Source organism: Oryx dammah, unplaced genomic scaffold, assembly GCF_014754425.2.
Source record: "Oryx dammah isolate SB20612 unplaced genomic scaffold, SCBI_Odam_1.1 HiC_scaffold_26, whole genome shotgun sequence".
NCBI lineage: Eukaryota > Metazoa > Chordata > Mammalia > Artiodactyla > Bovidae > Oryx > Oryx dammah.
The window spans coordinates 55,247,380-55,265,645 of record NW_024070210.1 but is presented as its reverse complement, the minus strand read 5'-3'; the positions used below and the strand labels follow the sequence as shown (position 1 = coordinate 55,265,645).

General features: G+C 44.1%; 1 protein-coding gene across 6 annotated transcripts in view; it reads right to left on the bottom strand.

Moving 5' to 3' along the window:
* Window positions 1-18,266, bottom strand: part of TLN2 (talin 2) — a 496,933-nt gene that overhangs the window by 109,493 nt on the left and 369,174 nt on the right. For all 6 annotated transcript variants that reach the window (XM_040226669.1, XM_040226672.1, XM_040226673.1 and 3 more), the window contains 4 exons: window positions 4,653-4,861; window positions 3,387-3,506; window positions 2,116-2,313; window positions 920-1,059 (listed from right to left, as the gene is read on the bottom strand). In XM_040226669.1, coding sequence (XP_040082603.1) covers window positions 920-1,059; window positions 2,116-2,313; window positions 3,387-3,506; window positions 4,653-4,861 — 667 coding nt within the window. The remainder of the gene's footprint in view (window positions 1-919; window positions 1,060-2,115; window positions 2,314-3,386; window positions 3,507-4,652; window positions 4,862-18,266) is intronic.

Genomic DNA, 18,266 nt, shown 5'->3' with positions numbered 1-18,266 from the left:
TAACAATCACTCATCTGCATACTTTGAAAATGTTTCCCATTAGGCTACAGACCCTAACTGTCCTGCATTTAATCCTTCACTGCTGTAGGCTTCCGATAAAGTGACACTAAGTAAGGCTAAGAAAATAGGCCTACACCACCACAGAATTACAGGACACCCTACCCCCTTGGTTCAGGAATACGAATGTGGGATTACCAACATAAAATCTTCCTTCGCTATCATTGCAGTTTCTCCAGATACCAGCATTTAATCACTAGTCACTGAACTAAATTGCCAGAGTGGACCTGGGGCAGAAATTATACCGTATTACCTACTTCCTTGGGTGAAGACAGCAGCAAAGAAGACATTCGTGTCATCCCAAGGTCAGATTCATGTTTTAATATATTCCCCCAATTTACTCTCATCACCACCCCATCCATCCTGACTTTGAGCCCTTCTGCAAGTGACCAAGTGACCATGTTTAAATCCAGCTAATTAACATGGGTGCCAGGCTCATAGTAGTAAACACTCAAGAAATGTTGAATGGCTAGTTGAGTATTTTTTTTTTTTAACTTTTCAGCATCTTCTGATTTCTTTTTAAAGAACGTATGGTACTTTCATAATCTGAATGATATTAGCACTACTTAAAAAAAAATCTGTTTAAGCCACCATATTTATAAATCAATGGAGGCCTTCAGTCTAAACAAGTCCTCCTGAAAAGGCTTTAAGAGGAGACAGAAGGCATCTTTAGTGGAGAATGCACATGCAAATGAGCCCATTTAATAAGACACCAGCATCTATGTCACTCTCGCTTGCAACTCTGAGAACAGAAGGTTAGCACCACTTCTTCACTCAGCAAAAGCAGCAGGATGTTAGGCGGACCTCGCAAACACTGATGTTATTTAACCACACATGAAAGCCCATTTTGTTCCACACTTACCTTGCAGCTGCAGCCAGGAGATTTTTTGCATTGGGGGCTCCTGGGTCTACGGAGAGAGATTTGGCAGCTAACAGTAGCTTGCTGGAGGCCATGGAGATATTCTTGAGGTTCCCTATGACTTGGATCTGGTCTTCTTTCGTCTAGAAGGTGAAAAGGAGCCAAAGTAATTAGGGGCTGTCCATTTCTCCTAAGCAGCATTCAGAGCTAGGAGCAGTACCCTGAAACAGAAGGAGGTCATCTGTACAGATGGCACAAAGCCCAATTAGTCTACAGACGCCTAGCGTGTCAAGACTCTGCCCGGTGTCTACCGTTCCCCAAACAGATCCTAGACCAAGATGCACACAGAGAGGCACAGAAATCCATTCCCAAGTGGGTCAGCCAAGAACTATGCTGTATCACAAGTGTGGGTATTAATGGGGAGTGTGGGGTGGGGAGTGAGTAAGAGAGCAAACAGATCAGGCCACAATTCCGGCATCTTGCTCAACAGTGCTGGAGTTGTCCAGGGGTTGGTGCATCCCAGCCTGGCACATACAACAACCATCACTGTCTGGACATTGAGAGCTGACTGCATCCCAAAAGCTTCTGACTGTGGAAATAACACATTGCTCACCTGGCTTCCCATCTGAGAAACAGCCCTTTGTATGTAACAGAGTAAGAAGCATGCTGGGTACCATTTTGAGGGAGTTCAAAGCAAATAAATAGCTCGCAAATAAATAGCTCAGTGAGCTCACCAGTCATGCTCCCTTGTTCTAAAGTAGGGGTTTATCTGTTCATCTGAAGGAGGTAATATTTTTGAATCACTTGATACTCAGGGTTAGACAAAACCTTTTCAAATGGACTCACTGAACCTCAAATAACATGAGTTTTTAATAGTACCATACTACTTTTGAAGTATAGGATGCAGGGCTCTCCTCCTTCTCTCCTCTGCCCTCCTTTCAAACAGTATAATATGATGAGTTCTGTTGGAGGATCATGGGAGAAGTTATCGGTCATCTCCATCTTACACATAAGCTAACAGCTTCTTTGGGAATGCCATTCCTGTAAGCTCACGAAGCTCTCTGAGCAGCAAAGATGACGTAAAGCTGGGGCTGTTCACAGCTTCCCAGCTCCTATGTGCCATTAGCCTCGGGGGCCGACAGTCCACCAGAGGCAAGAGGCAAGGGTCAGCTCCACTCAGCAACTGCCCTCCCTCTCACCTGAGCCTGGCCTGCCATCTCAATGCCAGCATCGAGGAACTCGTCGAAGTCATCACTGAACTTCCCGGAGGCTGCGGCCAGCTCTCCACTCTGGCCCCGGGTGGCATGGACCACTTCCCCCGCAGACTGGTTCAGATCGGCGGCTGCTTGGTTCAGTTCACTCTGGGCTTCCTGGAAGGGCTTTGTGCTTGGAGGTAACTGTGGGAACAGAGGGCACATTGCAGAAAGAGTTTTACTGAGTGTAGGAGAAATGGTGGACGCTGCAGAGGGGAGACAGGCTCTCCAGGATGCATTTCTGAATCGTTTAGGTGAAAAGGCTCTGTGTGGCGTGAGCCCACATTAAGTTTGACTTTCAAAAAAATATACCCATTCACTCATTCACTTAAATTTGTTGAACACTTATTCGGTGCTAGACAGAGTGGATCTAAAAATAGTTAAGGACGGCTTTCCACAGGGCTTCTGTGCTCCTAAGCTGCACAGTCAAGATTCGTACCTGGACAACCCGACTCTGGGATCTGCTCTCTGAACCCACGCTCTATCTTGGCATTCTCAGACGGAAACTTGCAAAGTTTTAGCTTTATGGAACTAAAAGGCAGACAGATGCTATTAACCTTTAAATCCTATTTTTCCAAATTAATGGCCACCAATTTTATTCATCAGTTGGTTTCTGCTAACAATATAGCTTTCCTCAGAAGTGCCACTGACAGAACTGTAACTGTTGGTAGAAAGTTCTAGAGAGTTAAGCTAGATTATATGAGTCACACCACACCCACTGTCTGTGTACCTGGTTATGTGCGAAGCACGCAGCAGAGAAGAAACAGAGATGAAGAAGACCAAGTCCCCCCAGAGCGGGCTTACAAAAAAAAGAAGGGAACAAGCTCCAAAATGAAATCCCACAGACCACTCACTCTTTCAGTGAGTTCCGGACACTTGCGTCCCTTTATCACTGATTGTCATGGCCTGAAATGTCCTGAGGAGAGGTCAGATGATCCAAACCCTCCCCCTCAACAGCCTGCCCCATTCTTGGCTCACAGGGATAACCCAAGATCGAACGGCAACGTGGGCTCAAGGAAAAAGTAAATTTTAGAAGCTCTACCTGGGAATTCGGCTGATCAGAAAGCAAAATAAGGAAAAGGCAAATAGGCAGGAAAACCAGGACCCCCTAAGAGAAGGCTAGCTACTCAAAGGGTCCCTGGAGGGGAGAAGACCCCACCTGCACCTGAGGTGAGCCCAGGCCCAAAGGTACCCCTTCCCGAGCCAAAACCTCTCACCGAGTCTACCAGCAGCTTCTTGCTTGACTCCCCAATGCTCTTCAAGGCCACATCCACATCCTTCTGCCCAGGGAGACAGTTCACACAGTTATTCAAGGAGTGAGAAACAGCTTTGGCCACCTGAATACACAGAGGGAGAAAAGCCCCGTCAGAAAGCAGCTTTCAGGGCAAACAGATTGCACATGTGCTGGGAGTGAGCAGAGCTGAGAGAGACAGGGAAAGGACCCACCAGCGCCTACCTGACACTGTTTACCATTGCATTAGGGTCTTTAGCGGAGAAGGCAGTGGCAGCCCACTCCAGCACTCTCGCCTGGAAAATCCCATGGACGGAGGAGCCTGGTGGGCTGCAGTCCATGGGGTCGCTAAGAGTCAGACACGACTGAGCGACTTCCCTTTCACTCTTCACTTTCAGGCACTGGAGAAGGAAATGGCAACCCACTCCAGTGTTCTTGCCTGGAGAATCCCAGGGACGGGGGAGCCTGGTGGGCTGCCGTCTCTGGGGTCGCACAGAGTCGGACACGACTGAAGCGACTTAGCAGCAGCAGCAGGGTATTTAGGCCTCTCGCTGGGGGGAACATCCTGTGTCTTGGCACCAGGTGTGACTACAGCACTGGAGGCCAGGCCAAGTCCTGCCTCTGACTCAAACACAACCCTCCAATATTCTGTCAGGTTCCAAGGCACAGACAGCCAATATCAAGAGGAAGAGAAATAGTTCCCTGCTAGGGAGGCCTGCAGAGGGCCCGAGGTGGAAGGAGGCCCCGAGCTCTTTGGATCACCGTTAGGCAGGCCTGTGATGAATTTCTGCTCAGTGACCCTCTGGTGCCATCACCTCCATACCTCACCCAGCTCAAGGGCTGGAGGGGCGCTCTGAGCTCTTCCAGACCAGCTTGGAGTTTGCCCACACGCTGCCTTGAAAGGAGGTTGTGAGGCTCTACATCTCCACTCTCTGGGAAGACTCATCTGAAGAGGCACTAGAGAGAGTTTAAAGTGTTGAGTTTCTAAACCAAGTGTATCTACTTCACCTCCCAGGCCAGGAAGAGGGATACGTGTAAGCGCACTTGGGCCAAGACAAGCTTGCTGTGTCCAGGCCCTCCGAGTTCCGAGCACAGGCCTTGACAAAACCCCTGTACTTTCTGTTGACTGAATTAAGAAGATCTCAAGTTATGGGGGCTACCAGGCAAAGCTTTTGAAGGTGCTCATTATTGGGTGACAGCCTGTTAACATGTCACCGCGATGGTGACCTTAGCTGCCAGTTCTGGGCCTCACCTGCGCTAGTCTCTGCTGACTCTCGGCGTCTCCAGGTGCAATCAGGGCCTGCTTGGCCTCTTGGATGAGCATGGCCGAGCCCTCCATCACATCCCGGGCGGAATCCAACATGGCGTGGGCAGCCGCCGGGTCACTTGTGGATGCAGCCACGCCCCGGGCAGCCTGGGCCAGTGTTTTCAGAGCTTGGGCTGTCTCTCGAGCAGCCACCCCTGGGGATTGGAAAAAAAAAAAAAGCCCACCAGACTTTCTATTAGGTTTTATCCAAAAGCCATACTTTTACTTGGGAGTAAATCTCTAGATCCTTCTAAAGAGAAGAGAATCCTCAGACAGTGCCTGGCACAGGTAAGCTCCAAATTGCTTTTTATAAAATTTGAATTGATGTGCTTCTCAAAGAAGTAGCCCATGCCACTGGCTCTGGGCTGCTCCAAGAGGGATGTCACAACAAACGCCACACTAAAATCTATTTCCTTCCGCTTCTGTCCCCTGCACTGTCCCATCTGTCCTCAGACCTCAAATGCCAAGTGCACAGGATCCAACTCATAGATAAATCATTCTAGTTCACTTTTCTTTCCAGTCATTTCTATCAGGGCATAACTTACATACAACAAAGTGAACAAGTCTCCCAGGAAGACTCACTGAGTCTGCAAATGTGTACACCACGTACCTGTGTACACCCATGCAGCCAGAACATTTCTATCACCTGTACTCCTTCCCAGTTAATAGACTCTCACACCAGAAGTAATCCCCATTCTAGTCTGTATCACCTTAGCCTAGTTTTACCTGCTCTTAAACTCCATGTTTACTGAACCACACAGTAGGTGTTCTTTTTTGTTTAGTTTCTTTCTCTGACCATAATGCTGTGAGATTTACCCATGCTGTTACACACAGCAGGCCATGTCTTTTCCTTGCTGCATAATATTCCATTGTGGGAACACAGCAACATCTGCTTATCCATTCTTGCTGGACATTTGGGGACTGTTTCCTGTGTGGATTATTATGAATAAAACTACCAGAAAAATTCTCATAGCAGCATTTAGGTAGACAAATGGAATTGACTCTAGCAGATTTAAACCTAGAAGTTGAATCCCTGGGCCACAGAGGAAGTGTATATTTAGCTTTGGCAGATACTACAAAACTTCTTCAGAATGTTTTTGCCATTTTACACTCCACCAACACCATACGAGAGTTCAGTTACTCTACATCCTGACCCAAACTTGCTATTGCTAGATTTTTTCCTTTTTAGCCAACTCTGAGGAGTGTTCAGCTACATCTCACTGAGATTTTTCTTTTTTGGGGGGTGGGGGGTGGCACTGATTGACATGTAGGATCTTAGTTCCCTAACAACAGACTGAATTCATATCACCTGCAGTACACAGTCTTAAAGTCTTAACTACTGGACCACCAGGCAAGTTCCTTACTGAGGTTTAATTCTTCTGCTCCTAGTGAGCAGTGATGTTGAACACTTTTCTCAGTGGCTGTTTGGACATCCTCTTTTGTGAAGTGCCTGCTCATCTTTAAATTTACTTCTAAAGATGATGGGATTTGGTGATGAACTGTAAATATAAACCAATTCTTAAAAAAATGATAGGACTTCCCTGGTGGCACAGTGGCTTAAGAATCCACCTGTCAATGCAGGGGACGTAGGTTTGATCCCTGGTCTGGGAAGATTCCACATGCCTCGGAGAACCAGTCCAGAGCCACAGCTACTGAAGCCCACTGACCTCAGAGTCTGTGCTCTGCAACAAGAGAAGCCACCACAATGAGAAGTATGCACACTGCAACCAAGAGTAGCCTCCGCTCACTGCAGCCAGCAAAAGCCCGCACATAGCAACAAAGACTCGGCACAACCAAAAATAAATAAATTGTAAAAACTTTAAAACCTATAGCAAGCACCTCCTCATAGAAAGGAGAGGTGCCACCCTACATGACACCTAGAACTTGGCATACCAAAGAAAAGGGTGAAGACTGGAAATGCCAAAGCGTGTAACAGAAGGCTCCCAGAGCCTGGGGGACTGCAGAATATCCAGCCTCAAAGCTTGTCTCATGAAACCATTTCAGATGAGGACCAGCGCTGCAAAGCTTCTTGTCTATGGACACCCTTGAGATCTGAGGTTTCTTACATCTCAGATGTGTAAGAAAGGGGTCAGACCCTGCACAGTGCCCTCTGGGACACAGAACCATGAGGGAGGGATTCTTGTCAGAACCCACAACATCCGCATGAAGAATTCGGATCATCTTCTCTTTCACCACAGGCTTCGGCTATAGGCCGAAGGTTTCATCTACAGGCTTCGGCCGGATGGTCTCCGGGCACCACTGAGCGTGGCCTTTACTGCCGCTGATTCAGCTGAGTGGGCAGAGATGCAGCAGGTGGTCCTTGCCTTACTGGGGACGAGGTGACCTAATACAATAAAGAATGTGAAAGGCCCCGGACCCATAAAACAAGCTCACAGTGTTGCAGACTGGCTCATCTGTAAATATTTAGGAAGCCACACAGCTGGGATATAACTTTTCAATCTAATCAAGAAAAATTACAAAGCTGCCAATCTACCCTTTATCACCTGGCACTTCTAAGCATAGCATGTGGAATGAGTGCATGTTTTTTAAAAAGTGTTTTTTATGGAAGAGGAGAAAACATAAAGATAAATAAAGCCAAGGTGAAGCAGACAGACACGCCGAGCAGAAGTCTGCATTTTATGCTGAAGTTGCCGGCACAGGGCGGAAGGACATCCTTGCTCAGAAGGGCCCCAGGGTGGTTAAGACCTTGTACAGCTCGGGGTTGGCGAGCTGTGTGGGCTAAACTCCTGCCACCTTTTCCCTCTGGGCATTGGTTTCCCACAGGTTGTAAGAGAGGATGAGACCACATCTCTGACCAGAGAAAATTCGACACTGTGATTCCTTAGACCTCGCCTCCTGACTTCCTACAGGGACTCTTGAATTTATCTGAGTTGTATGATTTTGGAAGAATAAAACATTTATCACATCCAATTAGAAAAGTCATGATCATGCAAAAATCATTCACGAAAACCTTTTATAGACTCAGACAGTTTTTCTAAAAGGCAGAAACCAGGAGAGTGGAATTCCAAAAGCTGAGGCATATCTACCCTATGTGTTTTCTGCTGAGGACTCACTATGAAATCTCTAGGTACATCAAGAATCCTCTCTGGAAGGATTAAGTTTTGGAGAAAGTAGAAGCCACACCAACAAATGGATGAAAGAGGACCACCAGATGGCAGGGAGCCCAGTAAACATCCAAGTCTGTATGTGGCTGAATTTATGGCAACGTTCTCAGTAGTGATGGTTACATCAAGGTCATGTGTCCAAGCACTCACCACTCCCACCCACCCCAAATTATTCCTGTAGTCAAGCGTGCAACATACCCCAAACTGCCAGTGGGAAACACTGAAGCAGGCAACTATGTCAATAACCACAATCCTTGGAAGACACAGATTACGTTCACAGTATTCCTGTCAGCTACTTCTCAAAATATTGGGTTGGCCAAAAAGTTCGTTTGGCTTTTTCCATAAGCGGGAAGTGAAAAACCCGTACGAACTTCTTGACGAACCCAACATATGCAGCAACAGAGCTTAAGGAGACACATTAATAATACGAAATACAGAGGAATTCTTTACCAAATTATCATTCCTGATCAGAATTCATGTAGATTGTGTGTAGACAGCATTAGATTACATATCAAACTCACAAGGTAAAAACCATGTATGCATACTCGTAGCTGATTCATGATACTGGAAGCAGAACCTAAGACAACATTATAAAGCAAATGGCAACCCCCTCCAGTACTCTTGCCTGGAGAATCCCATGGAGGGAGGAACCTGGTAGGCTACAGTCCATGGGGTCGCAAAGAGTCGGACACGACTGAGCGATTTCACTTCACTTCATACTCCAATTAAAATATAAATTTAAAAATTCATGTATGAAAGATTTTTTTTAATCTGCCCCAAAGGATCTGGAAAGGCTTCTGTGTAACTGTAATCAGACGAGACTAAATGCATTTTGAACACCATGCTGGCCAAGCCCCGCCTCCCCACCCCCGCCCCGCCCCCAGACACATACATCTGCATTAGAATACAGTCCAGGGGCAGCTTGTGTATAACTTCTGCGTATCCCACACATCGCAGATGTGGAGAGGGAACTAACACCCAGGGAGAGGTCGGCCACACTCACGTCCTCTCCCTGCTTCCCATCAACTCTTCAACTTTATTGAAACGGCCTTCAACAGGGAGAGTCAGTGACTTAGTTTTTCCTTAAGCCAAGCGGATGCTTCAGTCTCTCTCTTCAGTGTCTTTCTAGGCAGACACTGTGAGCTGAGAGACATCCCTCTCTCCTGGTTTCCTTGCTGTAAGGATGCACATTCTCGTGTCTTTCAAAGATTTCTATTGCTCAGCCTTCTCCTTAAAGGGTTCTGCAGGGTTATATCTGATAAAACTTTTCTTATTGTACCACTACCCCCACCCCAGGGCAAACTTATCTACCTCCCTACCATGGTGTCAACCAACACCATTTTATTCAAATTTTAAAAATATTTATCTCCAGCTCAGACTTCTCTACTGAGTTCCGGAGGCAAATATCTAGTTGCCTAATGAGTGCCTCTCTGTGGATATCCTGCAGAGACTTCAAATTGAATCCATTTGAAGTGGAACCTGGAATCCTGAAATTCCAGCTCTCAACATGGCTGCCCATGACCCAGTGTTTCTACCACAGTGAGTTCAGCTATCAGGCTAAACCTAGAGCTGTCTATGTTACTTTTCTTAAACTTAGGAAACAATTGCCAACAATTGTCAAGTCTCTTTGTCTTTAATCCATCCCTCATCTCCAAGGCCATTTCTAAATACAGTTTTACATTTGGAAGTTCTCAGATCACGCACTGCTGAAGCCTGGTGTAAAGGATTTTGAGAACAATCTTGTCAGTGTGTGAAGTGAGTGCAATTGAATGGTAGTCTGAAAATTCTTTGCATTGCCTTTTTTGGGATTGGCATGAAAACTGACCTTTTCCAGTCCTGTGGCCATGGCTGAGTTTTCCAAATTTGCTGACATATTGAGTGCAGCACTTTAACAACATCACCTTTTAGTATGTTAAATGGCTCAGATGGAATTCCATCACCTCCACTAGCTTTCTTCATAGTAATACTTCCTACAGCCCACTTGATTCCAGGATGTCTGGCTCTAGGTGAGTAACCACACCATAATAATTATCGAGTCATTAAGACCTTTTTTTGTATAGTCTTCTGTGTATTCTTGCCACCTCTTCTTAATCTCTTCTGCTTCTGTTAGGTCCTTACTGTTTTCTGTCCTTTATCATGCCCATTTTTGCATGAAATGTTCCCTAGATATCTCCAATTTTCCGGAAGAGATCTCTAGTCTTCCCTAATCTATTGTTTTCCTCTATTCCTTGGCATTGCTCTTATCTCTCCTTGCTATTCTCTGAAACTCTGCATTCTTTTGGGTATACCTTTCCTTTTCTCCTTTGTCTTTCACCTTTCACTTCTCTTCTTTCCTCAGCTATTTGCAAAACTTCCTCAGACAACCACTTTGCCTCCATGCATTTCTTTTTCTTTGGAATTATTTTGCTCACTGCCTCCTGTACAATGTTACGAACCTCAGTCCATAGTTCTTCAGGCACTCTGTCAGATCTAATCCCTTGAAGCAATTTATCACCTCCTCTTTATAATCATAAGAGATTTGATTTAGGTCGTATCTGAATGGACTAGTGGTTTTCCCTACCTTCTTGAGAGATTAAAATGCCAGTATTCTTTGGATCATGGAGAAAGCAAGGGGGTTCCAGAAAAACATCCACTTCTGCTTCATTGATTACACTAAAGCCTTTGAGTGTGTGGATCACAACAAACTGTAGAAAATTCTTAGAGAGATAGGAATACTAAACCACCTTACCTGCCTCCTTTGAAATCTGTATGCAGGTTAAGAAGCAACAGTTAGAACCACACATGGAACAACAGACTGGTTCCAAATTGGGAAAGGAGTACGTCAAAACTGTATACTGTCACCCTGCTTATTTAACTTCTATGCAGAGTACATCACGTGAAATGCCTGGCTGGACGAAGCACAAGCTGGATTCAAGACTGCTGGAAGAAACACCAAAAACCTCCAATATGCAGAAACCACTCTAATGGCAGAAAGTGAAGAGGAACTAAAGAGCCTCTTGATGAAGGTGAAAGAGGAGAGTGAAGAAACTGGTTTGAAACTCAACATTCAAAAAACTAAGACGATGGCATCTGGTCTCATCACTTCATGGCCAATAGAAGGGAAAAAGTGGAAGCAGTGACAGATTTTATTTTCTAAGTGATCTTCAAAATCACTATGGATGGTGACTGCAGCCATGAAATTGAAAGGCACTTGCTTCTTGGAAGGAAAGCTATGACAAAACTAGACAGTGTATTAAAAAGCAGAGACATCATCTTGCAGACAAAAGTCCATACAGGCAAAGCTATGGTTTTTCCATTAGTCACGTATGGATGTGAGAGTTGGACCACAAAGAAGGCTGAGCACCAACGAATTGATGCTTTCAAACAGTGGTGCTAGAGAGGAGTCTTCTGAGTCCGTCGGACTGCAAGGAGACCAAACCAGTCTATCTTAAAGGAAATCAGCCCTGAATATCCAAAGGAAAGACTGTTGCTGAAGCTAAAGCTCCAATACTTTGGCCACCTGATGAGAAGAGCTGGACTTACTGGAAAAGACCCTGATGCTGGGAAAGATTGAGGGCAAGAGGAGAAGGGGGTGACAGAGGATGAAATGGTTGGATGGCATTGTCGACTCAATGGATATGAGTTTGAGCAAACTCTAGGACATAGTGAAGGCCAGGGAAGCCTGGAATGCTGCAGTCCATGGGGCCAAAGAAAGTTGGATACGACCTAGCAACTGAACAACAACAAAATCTCCACCACAAACCACTAACATTTCTATGTGGATAAATGCAACAGCCTTCTCACTGGTCTCAGTGCCCCCAACTTTGTTTCTCTCTAACTTATCTGCACATGAAAGAAGGGTAATCTGCATTAAAGGGCAATCTAGACTGTGTCCATGGTGCAAACTTTTTGGTACTTTCACATGCTCTGAGATTAAATTTCAATTTATTTATTGTTTTTAAAAATATGTATTTATTTGGCTGTATCGGGTCTTTGTTGTGGCTCATGGGCTCTCCAGTTGTGGGGCTTCGGCTCCAGAGTTGGCGGGTTCAGTAGTGGCGGGGCACAGGTTTAGTTGCCCTGCCACATGTGGGATCTCAGTTCCCTGATCAGGGACTGGACCTGTGTCTCCTGCATTGCAAGACGGATTCTTTTTTTTTGTAATAAGTATTTTATTTTTGGCTGCACTGGGTCCTCATTGCTGTGCACAGGCTTTCTCTAGTTGCACCAGCAGGGGTGTCTCTTGCTGCAGAGCACGGGCTCTAGGTGCACAGGCTGCAGTAATTTCAGCACGCTGGTTCAGTAGTTGCGGTACATGGGTTTAGTTGTTCCACAGCACGTGGGATCTTCCCAGACCAGCTGTCAAACCCGTGTCTCCTGCAGTGGCAGGCAGATTCTTATCTACAGGACAACCAGGGAAGTCCGAAAGGCAGATTCTTAACCACTTGACCACCAGGAAAGTCCCTCAATTTATTTAAATTGGCTTATGAGGCCTTCTGGGGCTTCCCAGGAGGCTCAGTGGTAAAGAAACTGCTTGTCAATCCAGGAGCCACAGGAGATGCGGGTTCGACCCCTGGGTTGAAAAGATTCCCTGGAGGAGGAAATGGCCACCCACTTGAGTATTCTTGCTGGGAAATCCCATGAACAGAGGAGCCTGGTGGGCTACAGTCCACCGTGTCGCAAAAAGTCTGACTGATACTACTGATCGATTGAGGATGCATGCATGACGCCTTTCAGGATCTGACCCCAGCCGACCTTCACAGCCTTATCTTCTCACTCCTTATCTCCCTGCCTTTTACTTGGATCCTTCTCAGTTCATTTGATTAGCCTTCTTCTCCTGCTTTTGGGACTTCACATATGCTGTTTCCAAGTCCACATAGTTGGTACCTGCCAAAATGAAATGGGGCTATTCCTAGTCTGTTCTTCAGACACCAGCTAGACAGTCTGTCATCCTGATGTTAATCAGTATCAGATGATACAACTTGTAACGCAGTCCTTCCTTCAATAAAAATCCATTTCATCATCTACATAAAATTTGGCAAGATTTCAGGAATGTGCAAAAATTCTTGAAACTACATCTCTATTATGCCTTACACTTTTAAAAATTTACATACACCTCTCCTTCTCCTTAGATAGTATGTGAGTTGTAATAATCCTTAAGACCCCTATCAAGTGTCAATTCTGCTTTAGTACCTTCCTTTAGCCTCTCATGAAGACAGAATTGCTCATTTTTACTGTTGCAGGTACTATATTACACTATGCTATAATTCTTTTTGTGTTCTTGTTATGCTTTTATTTTCAAAGTAATCAATATACACAGTTTTTTAAAAAACCAAAGAGGCAGACTAACTTATTGCAGATGAATCCTCCCCTCCTGAGAGACAACTAGAAACACTGGGAAAAATATATGAAACATCTGTTTGAAGACAATGGAGAGATACCAAGGAGCCAAGGTAAAGAAAGCCAAGATCCTGAAGAGAAAGCAAGCACATAGAAGTGAGTACAATGTTGCTTTTCCCTCAAGGCATTTTCTAATTTGTAAACTGCTGCCCAGAAGCTGAGAGGCTGAGCAAAACCTTCTGCAATTGCGTGGGGCTGGGATGTTAAAAACATAGTTCTGACTTCAACTGTCAGAATGGCGCTCATAAACACCACAGGTGTTTGGACAGGTGGCACAAAGGGCTACATCATGGAATGTAAATTGGAAATAGACTTTACAATATCCAGTCAGTTTAGATCCACTCATATTATGGTGATCTGCTCATTTCTAAACCACCTGCTAAAATAAAAGAATAATCCTCTGTATCGAAGGAAAAACAATCTAGAACCTCAAATTATCTCTACAATGGAAATACCAATGATCAGCATTAAGTTTTTAAAATATCAGAAACATCAGGAGATAAGATCAATAATTGAAAACAGAGGGAAAAACCCCCAAAACAGACAACAAGGTACCCATAGTTGATCTTGACACTGGATCCTCAAGGCTGGGACTTTGGAACGTCCCTGATGGTCCATCCAGTGGTTAAGACTGTGCTTTCAATGCAGGGAGCATGGGTTTGATCCCTGGTTAGGGAACTAAAACCTTACATGCTGCATGACAAAGCAGAAAAAAAATTTTTTTTAAATTTTTACCTGGGTTTTAGGTAAATGTGAAAAATATGTTGAAGAAGTTAGATGACAAGATAGAGAATTTCTGCAGAGAAGGGGGAAGTATAAGAAAGCTATCAAAAGACTAATATAAAATATGACATTAAAAAGTATAAAATATGACATTAAAAATTAAAAACTCAACAGAAGGTTTAAAGATAGAATAGACACAAATAAACAGAGGAATAGTGAGCTGCAGATTAAAAAACCCCACAGAATAAAGCATGAAGAAAAATTATGCCCAACAGAGAAAAAAAGCATAGGAGACACATATAGTGAAAATGTCCAATATAGGGGGTAACTGGAATCTACAAAGAGGAGAGAAAAAATGGGATGGAAGCAATATTAGAAGGTACAGTGGTTGAGTTTTTTAAAACTGACCTAAGAAAACGAATCTCATCCTCAAGAAGTACTAAAACCCAAGGCAGGATAAGTAGGCAAAACAGCACACAACAAAACTCCTCTGGGCACAGTGGTTGAAAATCAAAGACTGAGAAAATTCAAAAATTCAAAAAAAGATTGAGAAAATTCAAGTAGCAGAGGGAAAACTAAAACCACATTACCTGTAGAAGAGTAAAGTGACAGCTAACTTCACAGCAGAAATAAAGGAAGCCAGAAACCAAAGGAATAACATCTTCAAAAGCTAGAAGAAAACAACTGCCAACCTAAAATTTTATAGTACATCAAATTATCCACCCAAAATAAAGGTTACACAAAGGCATTTTTAGGCAAACAACAACTGAAAGAATTGGTCACAGCAGACTCGCACTAAAGGAAATGATGCAGGGAGTTCTTTGGGCAGAAAGGAAATAATCCCAGGTGGAGGCACACTGCGATCCGGGAGGAATGAACAACAATGGAAAGGTCAGTATGGAGGAGCACTTAATTATTCAGTTCAGTTCAGTTCAGTCACTCATTCATGTCCGACTCTTTGCGACCCCCTGAACTGCAGCACGCCAGGCCTCCCCGTCCATCACCAACTCCCAGAGTTCACTTAAACTCACGTCCATCGAGTCCGTGATGCCATCTAGCCATCTCATCCTCTGTAGTCCCCTTCTCCTCCTGCCTCCAATCCCTCCTAGCATCAGTCTTTTCCAATGAGTCAACCCTTTGCATGAGGTGGCCAAAGTATTGGAGTTTCAGCTTCAACATCAGTCCTTCCAAAGAATACCCAGGACTGATCTCCTTTAGGATTGACCACTTTGATCTCCTTCAAGAGTCTTCTCCAACACCACAGTTCAAAAGCATCAATTTTTTGATGCTCAGCTGTCTTCACAGTCCAACTCTCATATCCATACATGACCACTGGAAAAACCATAGCCTTGACTAGACGGACCTTTGTTGGCAAAGTAATGTCTCTGCTTTTGAATATGCTATCTAGGTTGATCATAACTTTCCTTCCAAGGAGTAAGTGTCTTTTAATTTCATGGCTGCAGTCACCATCTGCAGTGATTTTGGAGCCCTAAAAAATAAAGTCTGACACTGTTTCCACTGTTTCCCCATATATTTGCCATGAACTTAATTATTACTATGACGCAACTTTGCGTCTGTATTGAGGAGGTTAAGTACATATAGAATTAAAACACTCAACAATAAGGAACGAGTTGGAAGAAAGATAAAGTGTAAGTGTCCCAAGATTCTTGCACTGTCCAGGAAGAGGTAAACATACTAACCTATATTATACTTTTAAAAAATTGTTAGAGAATAGGCAATGAGGACTTTCCTGGTGGGCCAAGTGGTTAAGAATCTACCTGCCAATACAGGGGACATGGGTTTGATCCTTGGTCCAGGAAGATCCCCCAAGCCAGGGAGCACCTAAGCCTGTGGGCCACAACCTTGCTCTGCAACCAGAGAAGCCACCACTATGAGAAGTCTGCAAGAGTAGTGCCTGCTCACTGCAATTAGAGAAAGCCCATGTGCAGCAACAAAGACCCAGCACAGCCACAAAATAAACAAAATAGGCAATGAAAGTACAAAAAACTAATCAAGGGTAACTGATTTTATAAAGCACTTATAAATCTGAAAGAAGGCAAGAAAGGAGAGAAGAAAGGAACCTATGGTAGGGAGGACATATAGAAAAGAACTAGTAAGATGACAAATTCAAACCTCAATAGACCAAATACTCCAACTGAAACAAAAATACTGTCACAGCAACAAATAACTTCTTCCCCCATAAAAGGACAACTACGTGAAATACATGGGACACACATTAAGTATGAACATAGAGAAAAACTGAAAGTAAAAGGGGAGAAGCTCGATGATGCATATTATAATGAAAACCAAAATATCTATGCAAAAAACTATAAAACAATATTGAGAGAAAGAAAACCTAAATAAATGTAGAGACACGCCATATTCGTAGATTGGAAGATTTGGTGATATAAAAATGCCAATTATCTCCAGATTCAGGAAACCCAAATCAAAATCAAACCACCAAGGGAAAAAAAAAAAAAACTAAAAAGGTTTTTATTGGTGGGAAGGCACAAATTGATAGGCTGCATCTAAAAGAGAGTGGATATAAAGGGTCAAGGAAGTCAGGACTAACTTGAGGAAGAATAGTAAGGTCAGGGCACTCATGTTATTGGATACACTTAGTATAAAACTGCAGTGATTAGCAAAGTGTGGTACTAAGGTAGGAACAGGCAGTTAAAGCAATGAAAAAGAAGCAAAGTTTAGCAACTGACTCACACACATTGATTCACTTTATTTATAATGAAGTGGGCCTCAAGACCACTGGGGAAAGGGAATGCATGGATGCCCTGGTGCAAAAACAACTCCACTAGGACCCCGTTTGCCACATATGAAACTCAGTTCCAGGTGGATCACAGTTCTAAGTATGGCAAGTCCATCACAAACGAATAGGTTCCATTCCAAGAGCACATTCATTAAGCCCAAATTGTAAGTCCAACAAAAATAGCTACTTACCCAACGGACACAATCAGCTATTCAGTACTGTAATCAGTTTGTAACACTTTACACACAAAGAATGCATAAACACACACACACAAATATTTTAAGTCTTACCGTACAGTACCTAGAAAAGTACAGTAGTACAGTAAAACAGCTGGCATACAGGGCCTGGCATCAAGTGAACAGGCAAGAAGAGTTACTGACTGGGTGAGGGGGAAGAGGTGGGAGAGGGTAGAGCTGAAGGACTGTCAGCAACAGGGGATGGAGGGCAAGCTGCAATTTCACTCATGCCTGATGCGGATGGAATGCATATGTGCATCTTTCAAAGTCCACAGCCTGAAGGTCACATACAGGGGACTTACTACATGGAAACTGAAACGAAGCTTCTAGACTATAACAGCGAAGAGTCTCTTCATGACTTGGAAAAGTAACATTATTAAATGGGACACAAAAAGCACTAACCATAAAGGAGAAGTACAAATTGGACTATATTAAAGTTTAAGTTTTGTTTATCAGGAAATACCTTTAGACAGATAAAAGGCAAGCCACAATATACGTGACAACTAATTCCTGCAGATATATAAGGAAAAGACAGAAAACCAATAGTTTTAAAAATGCACAAAAGACACGAAGAGATGCTTCACAAAGAAGGTATCTAAATGGTTGATACACTGAAAATATCCTCAACCACACTGCTTCTCAGGGATACACAAACTAAAAACCGCAATGTGATTCCACTACACACTGACTAGAGAAGCTACAATTGACTGAACAGAGTGGGGACCAGGATGTAGAACAAGTAGAATTTCAGGCCCTGCAGGAAGGAGTGTAGCTGAGTAGCTGCACAGCTTTGTTTTTTGTTAAAGTTGCTAAGTCGTGTCCAACTCTTTTGTGACTCCATGGACTGCAGGCCACTAGGTTACTCTGTCCATGGGATTTTCCAGGCAAGAACACAGCCTCAGTTCAGTTCAGTTCAGTTGCTCAGTCATGTCTGACTCTTTACGACCCCACGAACTGCAGCACGCCAGGCCTCCCTGTCCAACACCAACTCCCCGAGTCTACCCAAACCCATGTCCATTGAGTCAGTGATGCCATCCAACCATCTCATCCTCTGTCATCCCCTTCTCCTTCTGCCCCCAATCCTTCCCAGCATCAGGGTCTTTTCAAATGAGTCCACTCTTTGCATCAGGTGGCCAAAACATTGGAGTTTCAGCTTCAACATCAGTCCTTCCAATGAATACCCAGGACTGATCTCCTTCAGAATGGACTGGTTGGATCTCCTTGCAGTCCAAGGGACTCTCAAGAGTCTTCAACAATACAGTTCAAAAGCATCAATTCTTCAGTGCTCAGCTTTCTTCACAGTTCAACTCTCACATCCATACATGACCACTAGAAA